The sequence below is a fragment of the Myodes glareolus genome, chromosome 1 (genome assembly GCF_982192425.1).
Source record: "Myodes glareolus chromosome 1, mMyoGla1.1, whole genome shotgun sequence".
Classification (NCBI taxonomy): Eukaryota; Metazoa; Chordata; class Mammalia; order Rodentia; family Cricetidae; genus Myodes; species Myodes glareolus.
In genome coordinates, this window is record NC_142026.1 from 9248787 (window position 1) to 9272764 (window position 23978).

The 23978-nt window shown below is 39.2% G+C and overlaps 1 protein-coding gene across 9 annotated transcripts in view; it reads left to right on the plus strand.

The window, feature by feature from the left end:
* Window positions 1–23978, plus strand: part of Unc80 (unc-80 subunit of NALCN channel complex) — a 175658-nt gene that overhangs the window by 45620 nt on the left and 106060 nt on the right. For 7 of the 9 annotated variants that reach the window (XM_048459176.3, XM_048459172.3, XM_085698834.2 and 4 more), the window contains exons 17-23: window positions 1383–1549; window positions 2572–2670; window positions 4789–5003; window positions 5999–6105; window positions 7150–7246; window positions 9378–9550; window positions 23045–23257. In XM_048459176.3, coding sequence (XP_048315133.3) covers window positions 1383–1549; window positions 2572–2670; window positions 4789–5003; window positions 5999–6105; window positions 7150–7246; window positions 9378–9550; window positions 23045–23257 — 1071 coding nt within the window. The remainder of the gene's footprint in view (window positions 1–1382; window positions 1550–2571; window positions 2671–4788; window positions 5004–5998; window positions 6106–7149; window positions 7247–9377; window positions 9551–23044; window positions 23258–23978) is intronic. The other 2 variants (XM_048459174.3, XM_048459175.3) reach the window with 1 other exon arrangement.

Below are 23978 nucleotides of genomic sequence, written 5' to 3' on the forward strand. Positions count from 1 at the left end.
TCAGTAGCTGTTATTAAAGACAGTGCTCCCTGCTGATGTGTAGGCCCTTGCATGCCCTGGTGAAAATAGAAAATTTGCTCTTAGCTGACTTTCTCTTCCATGGATGAGCAAATGAGGAACTGATTGCAGGACTCAAGGTCCTGCTCCCCACAGGCCACAGTGGACATTGTTCCTGTCATCCTTGAAGGTCTTTCCTTCTGCTTTCTCAAAGATAATGGGCATAATTGTCCCATTGTAGTAGGGTTCTGGAAAACAAAGGTATCAAGGTAATTTTTTTTAGGTTCTTAAATTCTTTTTTACCACAATGCTGAAGAATACAGTAACTACCACTTTAAAGAAGGGAGTCATGGAGCAAAACTTAGTATCTCAAGAAAAAGTAAGTATATACACATTTTTAAAGGTCAACCCACCAGTGTTCCGGCATTATAGGCCCCTCTGCACAGTCTTAGGCTCATAGCCATATCATACTCAGTGCAACTACAGCATACATATCATTTACTACGAACATCCAGGAAAGTTCATCATCCTATCAATGACCAACCTTCATTAGAAGTATATAAATTAATTACTTCACATAAAACCATAATAATCCAGGCCATATGGAGAAGCTATTCGGGGCTGAAGTTTCCATTCTAAACAAAATTCTGGTTACCTTTTTCCCCCTTCTTCTCCTCCTGCTTTTCTTCTGCCAAAAAAATCGTTCTCTTTGGAACTCACGATTAATAGGGAAAACTTGGGCATCCCATGTTCAAGAGTATAGACTGATGTCTTCCAAGTGGTATAGCTGACTATGAATTTGAAGCTTGCTCTCCATCCTCTCCTCTACTGAATATGAAGAGTAGCATTCTCCTCTAGGAACAATGGGAAAAACGAACACATCTGGGTTTTGTTTTTTGTTTTTACCTCAGCAGATATAGCTGTTTATTTCTAACAGTGAGGGGCAGACACAGTGGGAAAGGCATGTCTGCTAAAAGGGGAGGAGATACATGGAGTTTACATAGGGTATTTGGAGAATGGGAAATTAATACAGCTTCAGAGAACTATGTACCAGTCCCTAGGTTCTCCCTCATGTGGTTGTTTGTCCAGACAAGGCCATTTTATCTTTAGAAACTGCCTTGCTCTGGCTGCTAGGATGTGGGAGATAGTGGGTGAGTGAGCTTGGCAATGGGAAGGGAGGGACAGGGCTGGAATCTCAGCATAGGGTCCTGGGCAGGTCCGGCAGAGGCAAACACACCGATTACTGCAGGGGTGTTTTGCTGTCCTCCTTTCATGACTCTGCTGTTTGTCAAAACCCACACGACTGACTTCTCTCCCCAGGACATCTCTCCACAGCTTTCTGGTGATCTTGACTGCTCCCAAATCTTCTTCTTGCCTCCAAACAGGGACTGTACTGTGACATCCGCCAGCTGGTCCAGTTTATCAAAGAAGCTCACGGGAACGTCTTCAGGAGAGTGGCGCTTAGTGCTCTGCTTGACAGCGCTGAAAAGTTAGCGCCAGGGAAAAAGGTGGAGGAAAATGGACAGGAGTCTAAGCCCGCAGGTGGTAAAAGGTGGGAAGCTCTCTGAATATTAGTGTTTGCTAACTGTCAGGAGGATGTTTCTTTTCAGCATGCTGTCCGTGTGTCTCCCGAATTGCTACAAAGTCGGCACAGGGATGGTAAAGCTATCTTATACAACTGGTATCGCTCACATAGTCAGACTGAAGCTTTAAAATAAATGAATGTTTAAGGTGGAAGCTTTGGGAAAATTGGGTTATAAAGATTGCCCACATGGGTAGATTAGTGTTTTCATAGATTATCATGGCAATGGCTTTAAGTGAGCATTCTATGAACAGCCGACTCTTTACCATGTGATGCCCTGTAACATCCTTTGCCATAGCAACATGATAAGAAGTCATCATTACCTGCCTTTGGGTTCCCAAGCCCCCAGAGCCATGGATTAAATAAACCCCTTTTATTTATTTATTTTTTAAATGGGATGAGCTCATATACTCAAATTTCACTCTATAGTTCTTAATTACATTGTAAAACTTTATCTTTGCTTTAGTCTTTTTAAAATACAATTTAAAATTTTACCAAGAAAAGAGAAACAATTACCGACACCATGTTCTTTTGTTCAGTAAATGATGTTCTAGAGACAGTGGAAAGGTAAATTGCTGGACTGAGACATAGCTCAGGAGTAAAGTACCTACTTAGCTTGTACAGTATCCAGTTCCCAACACTCCAGGGAAAGTTGCTACACAATACTGTGTTGTGTATCTTTCCAGTAATTGTGTGTTTATTTCACGCTTACTGTATGTTAGACAGCCCTTACAAGAATTAAAAGCCTCTAGACTAAAAGTTTTGCTTGCATGTAAAGGCCTCTGCTCGCTATAGTGAAATACTGGTGAAGAATGAGGTCTAGTAGTAAACTATAAATTCCACACAAAATGGGCTCATGGTGAGAAATGCTAGCAACCAGAATGTCATGGTGAGAAATGTCAGTAGTCAGCGGTTCCCTTTGTAGAGCATATGAGAGATTAAACAGTGATGACTTGCTCTGTTGTGATTGGTGCAATGTGCCATTTGTCCAGGTCGGAGGCAGGAAGCGTCGCAGATAAGGGCCAGGTGTCCTCTGCACCTGAGGAATGTCGAAGCTTCATGTCTGGTCGCCCCTCACAGACACCAGAACAGTAAGCAGACTCAAGTTTTGTCTTCAATGCAGAGAATTGGGCACTTCCGTTGAAAAAAAAAAATTTATTTTCTAAACTACTTTTGGGTTTTTGTTTCTTATTTTGATTTTTATTAGTTTGCTTTCATTTCCTTGAAACGTGGCCCTCAGATTTTACAATTATATTCCCAGTGCCACCAATTGGTCCAGGTGAGGGTATGTTTCAAAACTGCTGAATTTCAACTGAAATGTAGACTCTGCTCCATAGCACTGCGGTCTTAGATCCTTTCCAGTGTCTTAACATCAATTTATCTCTGGTTTGTTTGTTTTTAGAGACAGGATTTCTCTGTAGCTTTGGAGCCTGTCCTGGAACTAGCTCTTGTAGACCAGGATGGCCTTGAACTCATAGAGATCTGCCTGTCTCTGCCTCCTGATTGCTATTAAAGGCAGGCACGGCCACTGCCCAGCTTTATCTCTGGTTTTCATACCAATGAAAGTCAAAAGCATCTTCAAATTAGTGCCTGCAGAAGGTGTGAGGTTACTACAGACATTAAATACACAGACTAAGCCCTTGTGAGGTTCATGGTACTCATTTGTCTTTGGGGAATTATTTACACACAAGTAGAGTGATCTACATTTCAAACATACATCATTGTAGGTATACAGTTTTGCTTCCCACAACCCTATTTAATAATATTAATTATTGTTCTAGTAATTTTGCAAATATTCTAGGTATTAGGGTATCCTTCCTTCATCACAAGGTAAATTAAAAGTGAGAAGCCAACATTCATCAAACATAGGAGTATGCAAATGAGTTCTTCAAAACCATGAATGTCCACACAGTTCATATGTGCTTCAGAATCATAGAGATTGTGCCTTTTTGCAATTAGTTAAGTAAATGGGCCCAGTAACTACATGTATTTCTTGATAAAGGTATAGCACCAAGATGTAACTTTGCTCATTGTAGATAATTAATACATATGTTTTAGAAGAAATGAATAATATGCATTCAGTGTATGAAGACTAGGCAATGATTAGAGGATGAACCTTCAGACTTTCCTTAAGCTTGCATTTCGCTTTCTTTAACTTCATTCTTCAATATTAAACTTTAGGTTTTCCTTTACGGAAATCCTCAAAGTCATGGCAAGGGTTCAAGTTTAGCTCCAAACAGAGCATAAAGAATTGGTAAAATAGTAAAAGTCACTATATGAAAGTCCCAGATTTAGACACTGAGATTATACCCTCTGTTCAACATTGGCTATGCATACCTTTTCCTGTCTTATGAACAATCCCATCTTTTTCTTGATATTACTTTTTAGAAACTGAATTTCTTAGCTTAGGAGCTTGATATTGACTTTCAAAAACACACCTTGTTGCACAGAATATAAATGTTCCAAAAATATCAAGATGTTTTATCTCTTCGATGGCAGTATGATTAAGGACATTAATTTTTTTCTTCTAACCACCATAATCTTTTGTATCCATCTTTAGTGGATAAAAAATGGGAATTTTAGTTTATTATTGTTATTATTATTTCAAGATAAAGTTCTCATAATACTAGTCACTTTTCCTAATTGGAAACCTTTGTTCAGGTATTCTGACATGTTCATTTTGGTCAGACCTATATTTTCACTTTAAACTTGACACGTTTTTCAGCTTAATTGGCTTTAGAATGACATATTCCTTGAACATGATGATAAAATTTTAGTCACTCATTCATTAACTCATGGGCGCACTTTTGAGGGTTTATTGGGTAGCAAGTGTGATACTGTGCTGCAGTGAGGGCTGAGACATTGCACAAGAGCCAGGATGTTTTTTAAAAGTTAAATATTTACTGGCATTTCAAGTGCTTCTGCTGTTATGACTCATACTGTAGGTGGACATCTGCAATAATATTTAGTATTTTTATTAAAATTGAAAAAAAATGACCACCTTCACTAGGTTGCTGAGAGGGCACTGTTTGCAGGAAGAGCTCAGAATCAACGCTGGCCTCCCGGCTCCCATGCTTTCTCCCACTCTTCTCCTTCCTATCCGGCCCATCAAAGAGCATCTTGCACAATTTGCCTAAAAACCAGAGCTGGAGCCGAGAGGACCCTGAGCTCTGCGATGTTATTTATCCCGATGCTCTGCTTCTATGTAGCGATGAACAAATGCAAGGGGGCAATCTGGGACGGAAAGATTTCTGGCGCAAGATGTTCAAATCCCAAAGCGCAGCAAGTGACACCAGCAGCCAGTCTGAGCAGGACACTTCAGAATGTACCACAGCCCACTCAGGGAACACCTCGGACCGGCGTGCTCGCTCACGGTCGCGCAGAATCTCCCTGAGAAAGAAGTTGAAACTCCCCATAGGTAAAAGTATGTCTGTATTTATTTATGGATTTGCTTATTATCATGCCATCAAATCCATGAGTAATTGAGACTGAGCATGGCATGCATGGGGGTGGGTGGGTTGGTGGACTGAGGAGAAAAGCTTTCAAGTTGCAAGCCCTCACCTGACATCCTTCCATTATTTCATTCACGCTTGTGCTAAATGCAGATATTTCCCAAATATCCACTGCATGCATCTGCTCTGTGCAAAATACACAACTCTTGGTGTTGCCGAATTTGAGCAGGAGCCACTTAGCACTAAAGATCCTCACAAAACTCAGGGCAGTTGCAAACTATGAATTTCGTGAAGAGAAAACACGAAGTACTATGAAGGCAGACACAAACAAAGCCTAACCCATACAAAGTAAGAATGAGAAGAGTTCAAGGTTAATGTGCAAAACTCATAGTCTGGGAGGAGCTGGGAGGAACCGGTTCCGTAAGAAAATGGCAGATTCACTGTCTCAGAAGAGCAAGCCAGATCATGTGCATGTCAGGTGGCACTTTACCATGTCCCTCACATGCCCAAGCGTCAAGGAGAGCAGAACCATGCAAGACAGTTGCATGAGGTAAGAGAATCTGACAGAAAGCTGCCAGTGGCCCAGGCAAAAACAAAGGAACATTTAGATTGTGGGTTAAGCAGAAACAGAGAAATAGACAGATTTGAGAACTGTTTAGGAGGTAAATGTATAGGTTTTTCAAGAGATATGGAGAACTTGGCTAGCATGAGGGGATGGATTGTGGTTTTCTGCAGTAGAAGGGACCAGGTCTATTTGTCCTACACTTACGTGCTCATGTAATTTTATAGTTCAACCCTGAAAATTTTGATTCAAAACATGTATACTGAACACAACTTGCTTTTGCTTCTATTTATACTTGAGCCATGTTGACTTTCATTGCTAGTTCAATACTTGCTGGGATTTCTGTTTAATCCGTTTGAAAGCAAAGGCTATAACAGCTTAATTTTTCAAAATTTTGTTACCTAGGAAACTGGCTGAAGCGCTCCTCCCTCTCTGGCCTGGCAGATGGGGTCGAGGACCTCCTGGACATTAGCTCTGTGGATCGCCTGTCTTTCATCAGGCAAAGTTCCAAGGTAAACAGGACATTACTCCCGAACATCAGGATCGCTGATTAAAAATGTTGGGGCTAAAGAATGTTAAATGCATAGAAAGAGTTACACAAACCTTGGAGCTGAACAAGTACAGATATTAGACAAGCAATAGAAACTGAAATATTTACTTATTAAACTTCCATAAGAGCAAAACTAAGGGAAGACGCAGTATATAGCTTTAGCTTTGCCTATATCTGTATGTGTGTGTGTGTGTGTGTGTGTGTGTGTGTGTGTGTGTATATTAGAGTGACAGAAATTAAGGAAATATCATTGGAATTCTTATGCACATTTTTTTGCAAAAATTCCAGACAGTTATTTGAGTCTACTTGCCTCTAGCTTCCTTTCTGTACTAAGTTATTTAAGTCTTACTGAGTTGACCTTGAGTCAATAAAGCCAAGTCTGGTAGTGCCTTGGAGAGCTTAGTGTCAGACTAAGTGAACTTAGTCTTAGTTCAAGTCTAACTGGGGTTATAGAATGAATTCAAGACTAGCCTGATTAGCCTGGACAATTTAGTGAGTTAATAAGTCAACACGAAGGTTAGGGATGTAGCTATTATGTAACAGTTCCTACATTCAAGTCTAGGAGAGTGAAAAACAAGGAAGGAGGGAAAGAGAGGGAGGAAGGGAAGGAGGAAGAGAGGAAGGGAGTAGGGGAGAATATTATATTATAAATTGACTTGTAAATCTAAGTCAGTCTTGTCATCTTTCTCTTTGATTTCCAACTGTGGTTGAGTTACTAAGAATGAATATAGCATTCGTTTTGGACTTTACCCGAGTTAACACTACACATGTCTAAGTTGTTTACTAAATTATTTTCCCATCCAGCTTCTGATCTTTCATCTGGCATTCCTTGCACCTGCGGTGACATCTTTTTTGGAACATGAGAATGTATTACATAACAGCACTTATTAGCTGTAGAAGCCAGAGAACATTTTCACATCCTAAACAATACTTTTCTAACCAAGGGCTAGTAAAACCAACCCAGCGACTGGCTGCTGACTATCTAATGGCTTTTCTTTTCTCCCAGGTCAAGTTCACCAGTGCTGTCAAGCTTTCTGAAGGTGGGCCAGGGAGTGGGATGGAGAATGGCCGAGAAGACGAGGAGAATTTCTTCAAGCGTCTTGGTAACTGTCAATAACCCAAGGATCCTGTTCAGCTTTTCTTCTTTTCAGTTACTTAAATTAACTTCTCTGTTTCTTTTTTTCCCCAAAATTGTCTCTTAAAAAATAGTCATTTTCTATTTGTATTATCTTTTCCTTTGTTCTTTAAATGTGTCTTTCCCTGCTATCTATAGCCTCTTTATTACCAGTTTTGTGGAAGAGACATTTATGGAAGCCTTACTGTGATTCTCACCCCCTGGTGGGCATTGAGTGTGCAGAGAATAAGACATGACTTCTTGTCTTTGTTAGAATCTGAGAGTCACAGGACCTTCTATCCACCCACCACTCAGCTTCAGAGTTCTGTTCATCGCTTCACTGCGTGGCTGACAGGTGGCCACCCTCCCTCTGTGCACTTCCGCTGAGGGGGAGTGTGCAACTTAACAAAGCAATTTGTTCCAGAGTCAGACAGCTTTAATTGTTAGGAAATCTTTCCTTGTAATCTGAAAATATATTTGCCCATAAACTTGCTGATCTGTCCTAGTGATGACATCTGTAACCACACATACATAGCAGCACACAATGCTGCAACCCTCTCACTCATTCCCTGTTCTCTCTTTTGATCCCTTTTTGCTAAATATCTTTGGTTTCTTTAGCTTTTATTCCATAGAAGATTTTCTGGTTCTAATATATCCTGACTTCTTTTTCTGTGTGTGTGTGTGTGTGTGTGTGTGTGTGTGTGTGTGTGTGTGGTAGATGATGAGCATTGTAAACTGTGGAGCTTTAGATGGAATACAGCAGGCCATATTTGAAATTAATTAGTGTAGCCCATAGTCTAACTAAGTCATGGTTGTAGCAAATGTGTGAACAGAACTTTAAAATACGTGATCAGTGTTCTTATCACATAGCTGTTTGTATTGGTCAGCTTTTGGTAGTTCATCATTCTATCAATGAGTGTCATGATAAGGTTTCATGTGTACACCTAGGCTGGAGCTTTTGGTTTGTTGTGGAGCACTTGTTTAATATTTGAGGATTTAGATTTGTTTCTTGGTACTGAAAAAGGGGAAAAACTCCTCCCGAGGCTCTTCCTGACAGCCTCATCATTCCAGTTTATTCACTCTCTATCCACTTCTGTGGAATTTCAGAGACAATCTCTAGTGTTCAGAATCATCAGCATCATAAAGACAATGTTTCCCTGTTTGCTTTTTGAGAATGATGCTAATGTGTGTCCTGAGGTCTGTGCTGTGCTAGTTGTCACCTGGCTGGTGCTGGGGCCATATCTCTAAGTTCTTTCTATACACTGGAGCGTTAACTCTTATGTACCTGCAACATAAACCTAAGAGGATGGGGTGGGAAATGTTCCTTGTTAATGAATGTTTTCCATGTACTATAGATTTCCATATGCTATAGTTAGAATGTTTGCATCCATTCAAAGTTCTTGTTATGAACTTCCAACTCATTTGGAAATGAGACTTTGGAAAGTTGGTTAGGTTTAGAAGATATCATGAGGATCACATGACCATGAATGGGTTTTAGTACTCTTATATAAAAGAGAGATATCTCTGTGCACATACAAGGAAAGGACATTTGAGAATATAACTAAACCAGAAAGAATTTACTGTCCTTTAACCCAAGATCAGATTTGCAGGCCACAGAGTTGTGAGAGGCAGATATTAGTGGTTTATAAGTCTGCTGGCCTGTGGTATTTCATTATAGCTGCCCTATTTAACAAAGGCACCAGACTTTCCCAAGTGCAGACTATTCTTCTTCATGGAAAAGTTGAAAATATCTTTCGGTTGTTGTAATTCCCATTGATTTCTCTGCACTCTCTTCTTCCACTGTGAGCCTAAAACTTAAGCTCCCACTTTTGTTTATTTCAAATACGCCAATCTCATGCACAACTTAGAGATAGACTAACAAAGAAATTGGACCCTACAGGGAAGTTGTTTAGTGAAAATCCTGAATTTTTGTATGTTACATGTAACCAATTAATACAAGTCAAAATATGTTCATAGCAATCATCTTAAGAGGTGTGGAGGAAGGGAAAAAGTGGGAGAGAGTTTTCAGACCATCAGTACGGAAAACATACTGGTGTGACTTTGATACTGGTTTGTGATACATTTCTTTCTCTCTTTTCACAATGACACAACCGCTACAGGTTGCCACAGTTTTGACGATCATCTTTCTCCCAACCAAGATGGTGGAAAAAGCAAAAATGTAGTGAATCTGGGAGCAATCCGGCAAGGCATGAAACGTTTTCAATTTCTACTCAACTGCTGTGAGCCAGGGACAATTCCAGATGCCTCCATCCTAGCCGCCGCCTTGGACCTAGTAAGTTTCGGGATTTCTCCACCCTTACTCATATTCATGCTAACAATGGACGAAAGCAAGAACCGCTATTCCTAACCCTAATGATGGGTTCATATCTGCTTAGTTTTGTCAGAATTAGTGTCAAAATGGGGAAGAAAGATGGTAATTAAGAGAAGTAGATAGAAGGGGAAATATTAATAAATCACTAGGAGGTAGCATGTCTTAGCAGTGTGATCATTGGCATGTAAAAGCATTTCAACCTCAGGATGGCTGAGATGCAAAATTGACCTAACACTTATTAGCCCAATAACTGTAAAATGAGGCTTAATGCCACTACCAAACTTTCTTCTTGGGTCTGATGCAAGGATTAAATGAGATGCTAAGTAGAAAAGCCCCCTGCACAGTGCCTACAATATACTAACACTAATATAATAGTCTTACATTTTCATGTATTAGTTCTTAGGGTTGATTGTTTTGAAACAAGGTCTCACTATGTATCCCTGACTAGCCTAGAACTTTCTATGTAGACCAAGTTCCTCAGAGATCTGCCTACCTCTTCTTTCCCAAGTACTGAGATTAAAGTAGTATGTTCGTTACCAAATACTTGACATGTTATTCCTAACTGACTTAGCAGGCATCCATTGAGATCTTCCTCAGTGGCAAGCATGGTCCAGCAACTACAAAGATGCAAACTTCGTGCAGAACCAAGTTGTGTTTACATCTAAAGGTTTTCTGTTTCTAGTCATCTAGTCTTCTCAGTGAGTGTCACAGCCTAAGGCTGACGATTGACATCTATAGCATGCCTTGTGCCTTTCCACAGCCAGAGCCAGGAAGATCACATTATAGCCCCGTGGCAGAAAGTCCACAAAGGTTAGACTGGGTCCCAGGCCTCGTCTGTCCTTAGAGAACCTATATTCTGTACCCTTTTATGTTGATTCTTAATAAAAAGTAATCTGAAGTCACTTTAAGAATGTCAAAAGCTCTGCCAGATCAGATGACTTTGATCAAGGTCGTATGCTAATTTTGTGCTAAAACTGGGATCAGAACAGAATCTTCTAACTCCACTCAGGACTATTATAGCAACACCATATGCTTTCTCTGTCAAGCAATTATTTAAATAAATTAAAATTAGTATCAGGACACATTGAAAATATATGTATATGGCCTCCTATAATTAAGTAAGTTGTGAATACTTTTTTAATGATTCAAAAAAGCATTTGATTCTTTAAAGATATTTGTTAGTAAGAATACATGATAAATTCATAATAGGAAGATCTGAAATATTTTCAATTTTGAGTATTCACACCACATTCATTCTCCAAACCAGTTACTCTTAACATTTGGCAACATTGATTCTTTTAGATTTGATGAAAGTTGTGAAAATTCTCCCAAGAAAAGCATTTATAGACAAAATTTAGCATGTATATCAGATTTCCCATATAACTGATCTATGAAAACTCAAGAACTCTATCTCAATAAATGTGTTATCACTAGCAAGGAGACTCATCAGGCAACTGGAATTACTTCATTTGTATTCATTGGTGATGGAAAACTAGAAGGAACCCATTCACCATTGCTTCCCATGTGGAAACTTCTTAGCATTGATATTAAGATATGTGGGCCTGCAGAAACACATGGCTTGCCACAAGAAGAACACTCTGAGGGATTTGAAGAAGAATCTCAGTGAAACAAATTAATGGTTGCTTCTGAATCATAACAATTTTAATCACAATATGTTTATTCTTTCTAATCTCATAAATTCCATGGTAGAAAAGCAAAAAGTAAAGATTAGTGCATGATTCGTGTCTTTTGCCTCCAAGCAAAGACACATTTCCTGAAACATGTGTGGATACACAGTGATGGACTGGCCTGTGTAGGATGGGAGAGGAAGTATGCTCTTCATCAATACTTATATGCAATTATATGCAGTGGGAGCAAACTTTCAGCCCTGGAGCAGTGGGTGGGTAGGGCTAGGTTTTCATACCTGGGAGTCTTTTATTCTAGTAACGACTAAACATTGTGTCCAAGTTCAAAAATCCAAATCCCAGATGTCAGAATCAGTCAAAAGTTAAAGAAGTCAAAGAGCGTCCATTATCAAGCAATGGGGATGACTCGTTGATTTGAATAAAAGCAGAGGTGATGAAGAATGTGATAGAGAAAAAAGAAGAGAGGCTGAGGAGGAGAGGGAGATGGAGGTTGGCAGAAGGGATAGAAGAGATTAATAATGGCAAGATTCATTCTACAGACATTATGGAGTACTTCCACATTAGCTTACTTGTTGGTGTAAGCTCAAAGGAATCAGGCCAGGATATGGTCCCCGAATGCAGGCACACTCAGAACCATTCCATGACTGTGGAAAGTGGAGGAACTGAATTTGCAACTGTATGCTGACAAGCCAGCTGAGAGAAAGGAACGTGTAGGTGCATATTTTGTGTTCCTGAATTAAGGTGGCATTTGGTGCTGTTTGTCATTTGTACAGGTGTGGCCACTGAAATTTGTCAGTAGAGATCTAGGTTAGGAGTTCCTCAAGATTACTCTTGTGTTCACAGATTTCCCCTCTGTATTTGGTTTCTCCAAGCATCTAATCCAGCTGCTTCTTATTTTGAATGAATGCCTCTGTTTTATAATATTTTTATGTTCTCTAATGCATTTGTAACTTTTTTGCTTTTTTGTTTTTCAAGACAGGGCTTCTCTGTAGTTTTGGAAGTAGCGCTGTAGGCCAGGCTGGCCTCGAGCTCACAGAGATTCGCCTGCCTCTGCCTCCAGAATGCTGGAATTAATAACGTACACCACCACTGCCTGGCAATGCATTTATAGTTTTAGTGATATATAAGATACAGAAATTATTATGGAAACACAAAGATATAGAAAATATAGATAAGTTAATAGATATTAACAGATATGCATTGGCAATAGATATTAAGCTAGATAGAGATAGATAACATACGATAGATGATAGGTAGATGATAGATAGATAGATAGATAGATAGATAGATAGATAGATAGATAGATAGTAGATAAAAAGATGATAGGTAGATGATAGATAGATAGATAGATAGATAGATAGATAGATAGATAGATAGATGATCACTAAATACATAATACATGCATGCATTCATATATACATCATGCATGTATGTGTGCATAGATGATAAAAACAGACACATGGATAGACAGAGGCAGGCATAAGGGTACAAGTACAGATGTACAGATCAAGACATAGTTATAAATTCTGCTCTGTGTCAAGCAGTTAAGGGCAGAAGTGGAAATGTGAACTGGGTTCAGAATTATGTTATAGTTAGTTTTATCAAACGAACTATTTTTTTCCTGTTGTTTTTGGATATGGTTTAAATTGAATTTTGTATTAAAACAAAATTTTTCTTTCATTGCTTAATTGATCATACAATTTATATGTGACTATTTTTTTCAAATTGGTATTTTTTTCTTCAGAAACAGAAAGTACTACAAGGTAAAGGAAAAATAAGAAACTTGCATAGTCAAATCTAACAAATGAAAGTTTGTTTGCTTGGCTTTTTAAAAAATAATCTTACTATTAACACTACAACTATGAAATCCAAGATCATTGATTTAAAGTCAATGAAGCTATTCCTCATAATCATTTTCTTTAGTATAAGTGTATCAATAGCTTAAGCATATTTCTAGCTAGCTCTTACATCTTAAATTAACCCATTTCTATTATTTTATATTTTACCACAAGGCTCATAACCTGCTAGCAACATTCCAACTGGTGGCTTGCATCTTTCTCCTCTGGCAGCTCAATGTTTCCGCCTACTTTCTCCCAGCATTCAGTTGAGCTTTCCTGCCTATCTCTATTCTGCTCTATCACAGGCCAAAGCATTTTCTTTATTCATTAACCAATAAAAGCAACACATATACAGAAGGATGTCCCACACCATTTCTCCTTTTCTGTTTAAATGAAAGGGAGGTTTTAATTTTAACATAGTAAAATTGCATATAACAAAACAGATATCAAGCAAGAATTATAGTTATGACATTTATATATACTTTATCATAACCAGGGAAAACTGTAACTATAACTATCTATTTTTCAACTCCATCAAAGACTCCAGAAGAACATAGTATTACCTAAGTTAACAGGAAGTACATTGTAAGCAACTTCCAAAACTCTAGAATTAACAGAGACATCTCACTGCCTGGACAGTCACCCAAAGTTCTTCTTTATTGTTGAAGCATCCATCTTTAGCCTGCAGGCCCATTGTATCCACCAGACTTTTCCATGAAGCGGGAAATTTGATCTGTTCTGCCTTGTAATGGCAAAGTTCATCAATTGCTTTCTTCTGTGTCCTGCAGAATGTCTGGCAGACTCTTTAATGAAGCAGGAACCCCAAAGGACCATCCCATTTTTAGGCAAATTCAGCAGTCATTTTTCTGTGGGTCCTGAATGTCCAGTTTCTACACAGCATAACATCAAGCAGTCCAGGCAAGAACAGCTTCTTGCCCAGATGGAGCCAAACTCCATAAGGGGCCTCTTCAATGCCCATCCTCCTCTTGAAGCAATTGGTGCTGCGAGGAACAGATGTGTCTCATGTCATGAAAAGCCTAAGTTATTAATACATTTTAAGTGACATATTCTGAAGGTCTCTGAAAGATTTGAAGAATTCCTATCTATGTGAAATATATCTCTATATATCCAGAAAACCTAACTAACATGACTATAAGCTTGACTATTATAGATGACCATCTATTAACCTATATTTCTTAATTATACATTATATTTTTAAATGAGGTGCACAAACACAATACAATAAAGAGTAGAAATATAATATAACAAAATTGACCTAATATTTGTATCAATAAAGCAGGATCCATACCAATGCAAAGGAATGAGCAAGCAGCTTCCTCCTACAGACTTGTTTACAAAAGAGGTCCCTTTCACACTAAAGTTATAGGGTCTGCCAGCACAAAAGAAAGCAGTCTAGGTAAGCTTGTGTTTACTGTGTTCACATTCTATCCTTATTTATCCGGTAGAATTTGGAATGTGTATGGATGATGACTTCTAGTTTGAGGGTAACTTATTATCATGAATACAACAATGATGTCAGTTGGATTTAGTTCTAATTTTCATTCATTTGACACATCCCATGTGTGGCATTATAGAACTCTCCCTCATCTGTAACTGCAAAAAAAAAAAAAAATCTAATTACATTCAATTATTTGGCCTCATAAATAGGTAGAATTTAAGGAAATAATCAGAGTCATATCCATGATAGATCTCACAAAATAGTACATCCCCAGTGGTTTTAAGATTCCTACTCTCTTACCTAATGGCCTACTCTGTGCCTACCAGAACCACTGCTTCGCTAACACACTTTGTTTAGCATTCCTTTACCTGATTTTGAAATTTCCTGGTCACAAAGCCATGCATTCCTTCCTATTAAGGGTTGAGTTTCTTCTGATGCAGTTAGTGCTGCTCCATTAATTTTCACTGAAGAATTGATTCATTAACTATCACACAAGTTATAAACTCATATTATTTTATCTACACATTTTTATTTTTTCCAGAATTTTGGTAGTTCTGGATGATACTTCTATAAATGTTATTGTACATGGGCTTTGACTCAGAATAGTTTCTGAGGTATACAGAAGAATTAGATTCTGATTATAATTTTGCATTTATCTTTCATAATAATTGCAAGAATTCTACACAGGTGCCAAATGTATAATGGAAGTTCATACTAGTCTGTGTTGTTGGGGTTTTTTTTGCTTTGTTTTGTTTTGTTTTTTGATTTTTGAGACAGAATTTTCTACCTGTCCTGGTCTAGCTCTTGAAGACCAGGCTGGTCTCAGACTCACAGAGATCCACCTGCCTCTGCCTTCCAGTGCTGGGATTAAAGGCTGCCTGACTTAGTCTGTGTTCTTGCGTATGTTCTTGACTTGTTTACAGCGTTATTTTTACCAGTCTGGAACCCCAAAGTTATCAGCTTTGTGTTTCAACAGATAGTTTAAGAGGTCCTTACATAGATTTAATGAATAATTTAGTTCTTGTCTTTATTCATCCTTTACTGAAGAATTATTTGTCTTTCATGGTTAATTTTAGAAGACTATAGGCAAGAATTGGTGGTACATACCTTGATTCCCAGCACTTAGGAGGCAGAGGCAGGCAGATCTCTGTGAGTTTGAGGCCAGCCTGGTCTACATAGTGAGCTCCCGGACAGCCAAGGCTGCATAGTAAGATCCTGCCTCAAAGCAAAAATGAATCTAATAAACCAAAATAATTGTTGTAGATGTTGCCAATACCAATTGGTGCTCTGTATTTTTTTTACAGTGCATCATTTCCTCATTTGTGGCTTTTATTGTCTTCATTTACGTGCTGTCTTTTAACAAATAGAAATTTTTAATTAATTTAAGATAATTTAATTGATCTGTATTTTCCTTTATGGCAACCATATTTTCTTATCTTTCCTCTCCTGCTCTGTGGGGGGGGCATGTGTGTGAGTTCATGTGTGAATATAAACACATATTTATCACCCCAGGTAGAGGTCAAAAGACAACACTGGTATTGGTCCTTGTTTGAGTGAGGATCTGTTGTTCTTGGGCACGGGCTAACCCCAGTTAGTTGACCTTCAAGATTCTAGAGATCTTTTCTCTGACCCATACCCCAGGAACCCTGAGATTATATATGAGCTGTACCACATCTGGCTTTATGTGCATTCTGGATATAAGAACTAGGTTCTTCTCATGCTTAAAATGGTGGTGCACGCCTTTGATCCCAGCACTCTGGAAGCAGAGGCAGGTGGATCTCTTTAAGTTCAAGGCCAGCCTAGGCTACAGAGAGAGTTCCAGGACAGACTCCAAAGCTACACAGAAAAACTCTATCTCAAAAAAACCAAAAAACCAAAGAAACAAAAAATTTCCCCACGGTTAGCAAATTCTGTTGGCTCCTTCTCATTTTGCCCAGAATTCTCTGCAAGCTCACATTCTCTCTGAAATACGCCTCACCAGAGGGGAGGCAGATGCCAGGCAGAGTGGCTCTCTCGGTCATGGTGGTTTTGAAAACATTTCTGTTTTTACCTCAACTTGAAGCTGCTTTTGATGAAATTGTTAGCAAGTCATAGGCTGACATTTTTTTTTCTGCCCTTCCAAGATGTTTTTCCGTCCCTGTCTGAAGATTCCCTTCTGGCAATCAGTAACCGAGACTGACCCTATTCCAGGCACCTTTAATACCTTCTGGTTGCTGTTGATAGCTTAGGTTCACTGAAGTGCTTCTGCCATATTTTACTAGAGGTTCATGAGGCCCCTAAATTGTGCACTTGGCATATTACAGGTTTTCTGGAAAATCCTTAGCTGCTGTCTCTTTGATATAAGGTTCTTCATGTTTCCTTTTTCCTTCTGGACATTGCAGGTACATTTGAGGTCTAATTTTATCCCCTGACCTCGACAGCCTCTTCTACTTCATTTCTTTGTCGTTTTCAACACTGTGTCCTAGAAAATGTTCAGATAGTACATTCTTTTCACTGTCTCTCTTTCAAGTGGGTCTGATCCCATGGTTATTTAATTTAATTTATGTGTATGGACATTTTTCCTGCATATATATCTATGCACCATGTGCGTGCCTAAGGCCTGCAGAGGCCAGAATATGATACTGGATTCCCTGGAACTGAAGTTACAGATGGTTGTGAACTACAATGTAGGTTCTAGAATCAAACCCAGGTCCTCTGGAAGAGTAACCAGTTCTTCTAACTGCTGAGCCATGCCTCTTGTTCCAATCCCCTGATTCTTAATCAAGGGCAAGGCTGCCCACCACAGGGTATTTCATAGGTCTGGAGCATCTTAGACTTTTACAGCAGGAGATTACTGCTGGCATCTAGATGCTGATAAGTATCTTAGTCGTAGCGCGCCCGGTCCACAAAACAGAGATCCCACCCCAATGTTAATAGTATTGATGACACAGACAAACAAACAAACAAACAAAACCTCAAATAATCTGTGTTTTTACCTATATTTTGGATTTTAAATTGCAAGAGCAGTGCTAATTTTTTTATTTGTAAGAGGTCAGTTTAGAGCCAGCGATGGCAGCACATTCCTATAGCCACAGCATTCAGGATACACAGCGTGGGGCTACCTAATGAAACCCTAGACTCAAAAAAAGAGTAAACAGAGTTAACTTCACATAGCAGTATTGGCCTAACCATTACCAGCTTGAGAGTAGATGTCTAACCAGCAGACCAAACTCAGAGCAAGTATTCCTAGCTCGTTCCACGCCCCCCCCCAACCATGATTGCACTTTCTACTTGCCTTCTGTGGTCTTCCATCTCTCCTTAGAAATTAAAAGAAAATTAGAATTTTGTCTAGCATCTTTAGGTGTCTTAAACCAAAGGAAGTTTTTCTTCCTACCCAATCCATTATATGAAAGAGAAGACATCATTAGTTTGTTAAAATACTAACCCAAAACATGACCATGACTTGAGTAAATGTGAAAACAACCAGCCTTCTAGACCGTGAGCTAAACAATTGTGCCCCCCAGCTGCCCACAGCTATTGCTGACATGGAAAAGGGCAGTTTGCCAGCTAACGAATCTATTATTCAGAGATCTCAGTCAATACCAGCAAAGTAATAAACATTCACTCAGAAGCATATGCCTGCTGGCAAAAGAAAAAAAAAAAAAGAAGGAAAGAAAAAAATTCTAACACACACTGAGACCCATAAAAGCTGCTTATTCTCATTGGTTTTAAATAAACATATCTCACACCAGCAAGCACTTTATATTTTATTGTGAGGCAATAAAAATTATGTGATTTCCCCAGGGATCGTCATAAAATATTTAGCTTTCAAAAAAGTAGGTGATCCCTGTGCAATGTTACGTGAATTTTCAGGATCTGTTGAGGTTTCTTCTCACATAACAAGCTAAGATATCGCCCCTGAGGGAAAGGGCTGTATTGCAGTTATACCCTCCAATTAACTGTTGTGTCCTGGGAAATATATTTCTAGGTCCCCAGGCAAAAGACAGCCCAGCTGTTTGGGTTGTTTCCTAATTCTCCGCTTCCCCTTCACAAAGGAAACATTCAATATATATAACAATCATAAAATCCAGGTAAAATAGCGAAGGAGAAAAAAAATCAGGGAAAGGGTCTGGATGCATGAAGTTTTCAAGTTCTAGTTGCAGAATGTTCAAGAAATTCAGATTGCACAGTGACAGTGTCATGACTTCATGTGACTTTATCTAGACAATTCTGTACTCATCAAAGAATACGCCTTCCACCCAAGCAGGGAGGTTTTGAAATCACTGATTTATTTAAACCACCTTTTAATTTAACCTTTGTGTTTGGAGATTCTAATTCATGTAGCTTAGCTTAATATAGTTTGGTTCTCCACTTAAAACGGTTCTATGAAACTGTAACATAGTGGAATAGAAACTTGGTGCAGCTGGAGAGGCTGAAAGGTCGCCTGGGCAGAGAGATTAGTAAGAAAGAAGACATTTAATATACTGACTTCCATTTCCCACATACAAATAGTTCACCCCTTGGCAGACCAGCTTTTGATTTTTTTTTAATTTTTTCATTTTAATAAAACATAACTACATTTTCCCCATTCCATTCCTCCCTTTGGCCCCGCCCGTGTCTCCTTCCTCCAGCACCTCTCATATCTCCCATTCCCGCCTCACTCACGACAAAATTGAAAGCTTTTCTTCTTTGAATATACATCATATTTGTATTATATACATGATATATGAATATACATAATATATGTACACATACATAAATTGTGCCCATTTAATGTTGCTTTGTGGATATGATTTGGGGTCTTCATTTCCTAGAGACAGATGTCGCAGCCATTTTCAGATGCAGACGGGCATATCTGATGTCCTTAGTAAACACTTACACAGCAAGACTTGGTATTTAGACTGTGTGGAAAGGTACCATGGCATTCGTGCCGTCAATTCAGACTCCTGGCATTGAGAAATGAGCGATTCCTAGGGCCTGTTTCCATGTCTTGACCTCTGTACAGACTTTCATCACTTGTACAAATGTATTAATAACAGATTCGTGTTCATATAGTATTTTGTCTTTTCATCTATATTAACATTCTGTCTCATATCAGTAAGGTTTGGAAAATTAAGCCCCACTGTAAAAATGAATTTTTTTTAGTGCATTACTGTAGTAATTTTTCTTTAAAAATATTTTTTAAAAGTTAAGTTTATGGAATTCTTGATACCTGCATTTAAGCTGTAGACATGGGAGTTGTGATTTCCTTTAATCATCTAACAGAGCATAAAAACCCAGAAGAGTATTTCCTTTAATTATCTAATGGAGCATGAAACCCAAGAAGATTTCTCAGTGAAGACAGTTGCCAGGTAGAGAAGGAACGTGAAGGTCACAGGTCACGGGACCAGCATTTCTGGAACACTCTGGTCTCATGTAGGAAAGCTTGTTTGACTCACTTGACTGTACAGCAGTTGAGATGGGAACAGACTGGGAGGTGAACCAAGTCCCTAAGGTTGAACATCTTATTTCATTATATAGAACTGAAATGGTAGAATGAATGTGGTATATGTTAGAAATTTTACATTTACTGAATGATTTTTACTCTTAAATACGTCATACCTACATCCCCCAAATTCTCTTTTAGTAAGATCTTTGACTGTAAATTAAGACAATGTAAATACAAGGACAAAAGCAGCATAGATGTGGGCGTGGAAGAACATCTGATTGGATATTGCATGTCCGCCTTAACAGACCAGGGTTATGTGGAAAACATTTGTTTATTTTCCGTTAAGGCTCTTGAAATGAGGGTTTTATTTCTTGATCATAGTGTTACTATATATTATAACTTTTAAAAAGCTAGCTGTGACATAAACTCTATACATTAATATTTATTTATTTATTTTAGCATTATTGGTTGAATTGTTTTGAACTTGGTTGCTTAAAATGATGGAAAAAAAACCTTTTTAAACTGAAAATCTGTCTATTATCACTGACAACCTAGAGTTACTGAGTTACTCAAAGATGATGGTGACATTGTGACAATTTTTTAAAAAGTGCAACTAGAGTCCTATACAGACCTGAGTGACGTGCACTTCTGCCTGAGGTCATGGTGTCAGGCCTGAGCTGCAGCCTGGGCCATGTCTGGTTACATGGTCCTGTCACAGCCAGGGTCTGTGTTGATGTTCGTGGTTCCTGCTACCACCGAAGGCAATGAGGACAGGGCTGCACAAAGTTGCTCCTGCCCCTCACTGGCTGCAGCACTAGGAAGAACTGGGTCTGCCCTTCACCAGCTATAGCACTCAGGAGAGCAGGTCCTATACCTTGTCTGCGCAGCACAGTAGAACTGACTCCATGACAGGGTGCTGGTGAGCTGGCCCTGAACGTGAGAGAGTGGGAGACTTAGCCTCACTATCTGTCTGTCACAAGGTGGTGTGGGCAAGGGAGCAATGCCCTCCCCCGCTTCTCCACTCCTCCATGCCAGTGGTGGGTGGGAGAGCTGGCCCTGAGTTCCTGAGACTGGGAGAGCTGCTCGTGCCCGTCACCAGCTGCAGCACTCGGGAGCGTGGGCCCTGCCCGTCACCAGCTGCAGCACTCGGGAGCGTGGGCCCTGCCCGTCACCAGCTGCAGCACTCGGGAGCGTGGGCCCTGCTACCCTGGGTGGACTAGCCAGAGCAGAGGAGAGCTTATCCAGGTGTTGAGGGTGAGAAAAAAATTAGTGGGTTGATCAACCCAGCTACCACCCAGAACCAACGCTGTGAATTAGCCCTCCCCAGTAGCCACCTCCTCTTATGAACTGCTGGAACACGTGAGGGGCTGACCTGCAGATCCAAAACTTCAGGAACTCCATGACACAGGGCAACAACAGAATACCCAAGAGGAGTCCTAATGAAGGCTCAGTATCACTAGGGTAGCAGAAGCCAGAGGCCTTGAACCAGACCAATGACTCATCACAAAGAACATTCACAAGTAAAGATGTATGGACTAAGGGGATGCTGTGTGACTCACTGTGCCACACTGCAGCTTCCATACCAAGACAGTTTTTGTTTTTTTGTTTTGCTTTGCTTTGGTTTTAATTTGCTTGTTCATTTCTTTGGGGGTTTTGTTTGGTTTTGGTTTTGGTTTTTACTTTTAAATTTTATTTTGGGGCAGATGTTGCAATGACAGAGTGCAGACGGGAAGGGGTGAGGAGATGAATGGGATTGGGGTGTGTGTGAACTCCACACAGAATTAAAAGAACTGGCATAAATAAAAACACATGGTAACACTTTATATTCTTCTCATGACCTCCTCCTCGCCATCTTCCTCTTCCTCCTCATCACCCCGATCCTCTTCTTTTTCTTCTTCTCCCCCGCCTTCCCTTTCCTCTTTGTACATGCTTGTTAGCTTTTAAAGAGTTCAATAGAGTATCTCATTTTTCTAGGTTCTGGGTATTAAGCCTACCACTTTTTGTTTTGTTGTTTTGTTTTGTTTTTGTTTTTCAAGACAGAATTTCTCTCTAGTTTTACCACTTTGATTTTGAAAACCATATCTTTGCATGACAAGAGGGAGTCCTGCTTTTTATTTTCCTGAAAAAGTTCTTTCTCATTTAAATAATTTCCTCTTTTTTATAATATTTTCAAATAATATGATACTTATTATAAAACGTTCTGTTTCGCATTTATCAATTAAATAATTTCCTATTTTCTCTAAAATTTTCAACTAAAATGATACTTATTAAGCAGAATTTTGTCTGTTATGCAGAAAATAGATTAATTAAAAAAATCTTCCTCTTTTTCTAATACTCAGTATGCAAAAGCAAAAACAAAAACAAAACAAACAAAACAAAACAACCCAGTTCTCTTCCTGAAACGTGTTAACGGTCTTAGATAGTATACCATTACAAGGCCAGAATAGCAGTGCCCCATCTTAGGTAGCATACCAGTACAAGGACAGTATAGCAACACCCTGGATTGAAGTAAGAATCATTCTAGGAATGGAGGATTTGCTTATTTGTGTTAAAATGTTCCTACTTTTTGAAGCTTCTTATTTAAAAGCCTTTGAAAGGTCATTCACACGCTCCTTCACGTCCTAGTTGCCCTGTTCTGGTTTGTTATTATTTTACCTTATTTTCTTTTGTTTTTCTATTATTTTATAGATGTCTATTTGTATTCTAATGAGAAAGGGAAAAAAATGATGTTTATTTGAATAGGTAGGGAGTTGGGGGAAGATCTTGGAAGAGCCGGGGGAGGGGAAACCATAATCTGAATATTTTATATGAAAAGAATCTATTTTCAATAAAATATATATAGTGAAAGTGTGTGATCAGCTCTGAACTGAGAAGATGAAAGAAACATGGGCCCCCGTAGGATACCTAATTCCTTGATGTGTATGGTGCCTTTGAAGTTTCAATTTCAGATTCCCCACTACTGTGCCCACGCCATCCTGAGGAGTGTGGCCGGGCTCAATCAGAACACCTCGGCTGATGTGAAGCAGCAAACAGCCGTCCCAGGTGAGGCAGATTTAAAGACATTGCTTATTAATCCCACAATGTTCTTTCCGTAACCCTTCTCAGGAAGCCCCCGTGGTGGCCAGAGCAGCTCTGTTTCTGGAATGTGCCCGTTTTGTTCACCGGTGTAACCGGGGCAACTGGCCAGAGTGGATGAAAGGCCACCATGTGAACATCACCAAGAAAGGCCTTTCCCGGGGCAGGTCCCCCATCGTGGGCAACAAGCGGAACCAGAAACTGCAGTGGAATGCTGCCAAGCTCTTCTACCAGTGGGGAGATGTGAGCCTTTGTCTTTCTTCTGTAAAACTTAGGGCATTTGAGTGGAATGCAGTTTCTCTTAGTTATTTGTTTTAGAGACAGCATATTATCTGCCATAGTCCATATACTGAATGAACGCTTTTGGGAGGAGGAGGTAATTGTTTAATCTCCCCCAACCAATCTATAAGGCTAACTATCACTGTTTGGTTTTATAGTTAGGGACACTGAAGTTTATACAGGGAAAGTAACTTAGCAGATTGCATATAGTTGAAATAATCAGTATTTCATCTTCCATGTTGGATTCCAAAGCATTGGATTTAATTACTGTATTCAAGAATCATCTTTATGGTCAAATCATTGCTATTATTTTAAAAATATTCATATCCTGGAAGCATAATTTTTTCTTTATAAAATTGTAATGTTTTATATTTGTTGGCAATTTTATGTGTGTATATGGCGGTTTTATGCATTTTCACCTCCTACCCATGATCCTCTCTCAACACCCTCTTCCCCCTGCAACACTTGCTGAGTTTTATTGTGGGTACTTGCACGATCGTGAGTGTGAGGGATGCTATTTACCAGACATGGGCTACTTAGCACTGGTTACACCACTGAAGAAATGCTATCTCCCCCAGCAAAGGTTTACCACCCATAGTCCCTTCCTTCTCTCTAACTTGCTAATAGATCTTTTCTTCTCTTACTGCACTATCTATGTATATAGGCAAATGTATGAATAAGTGAA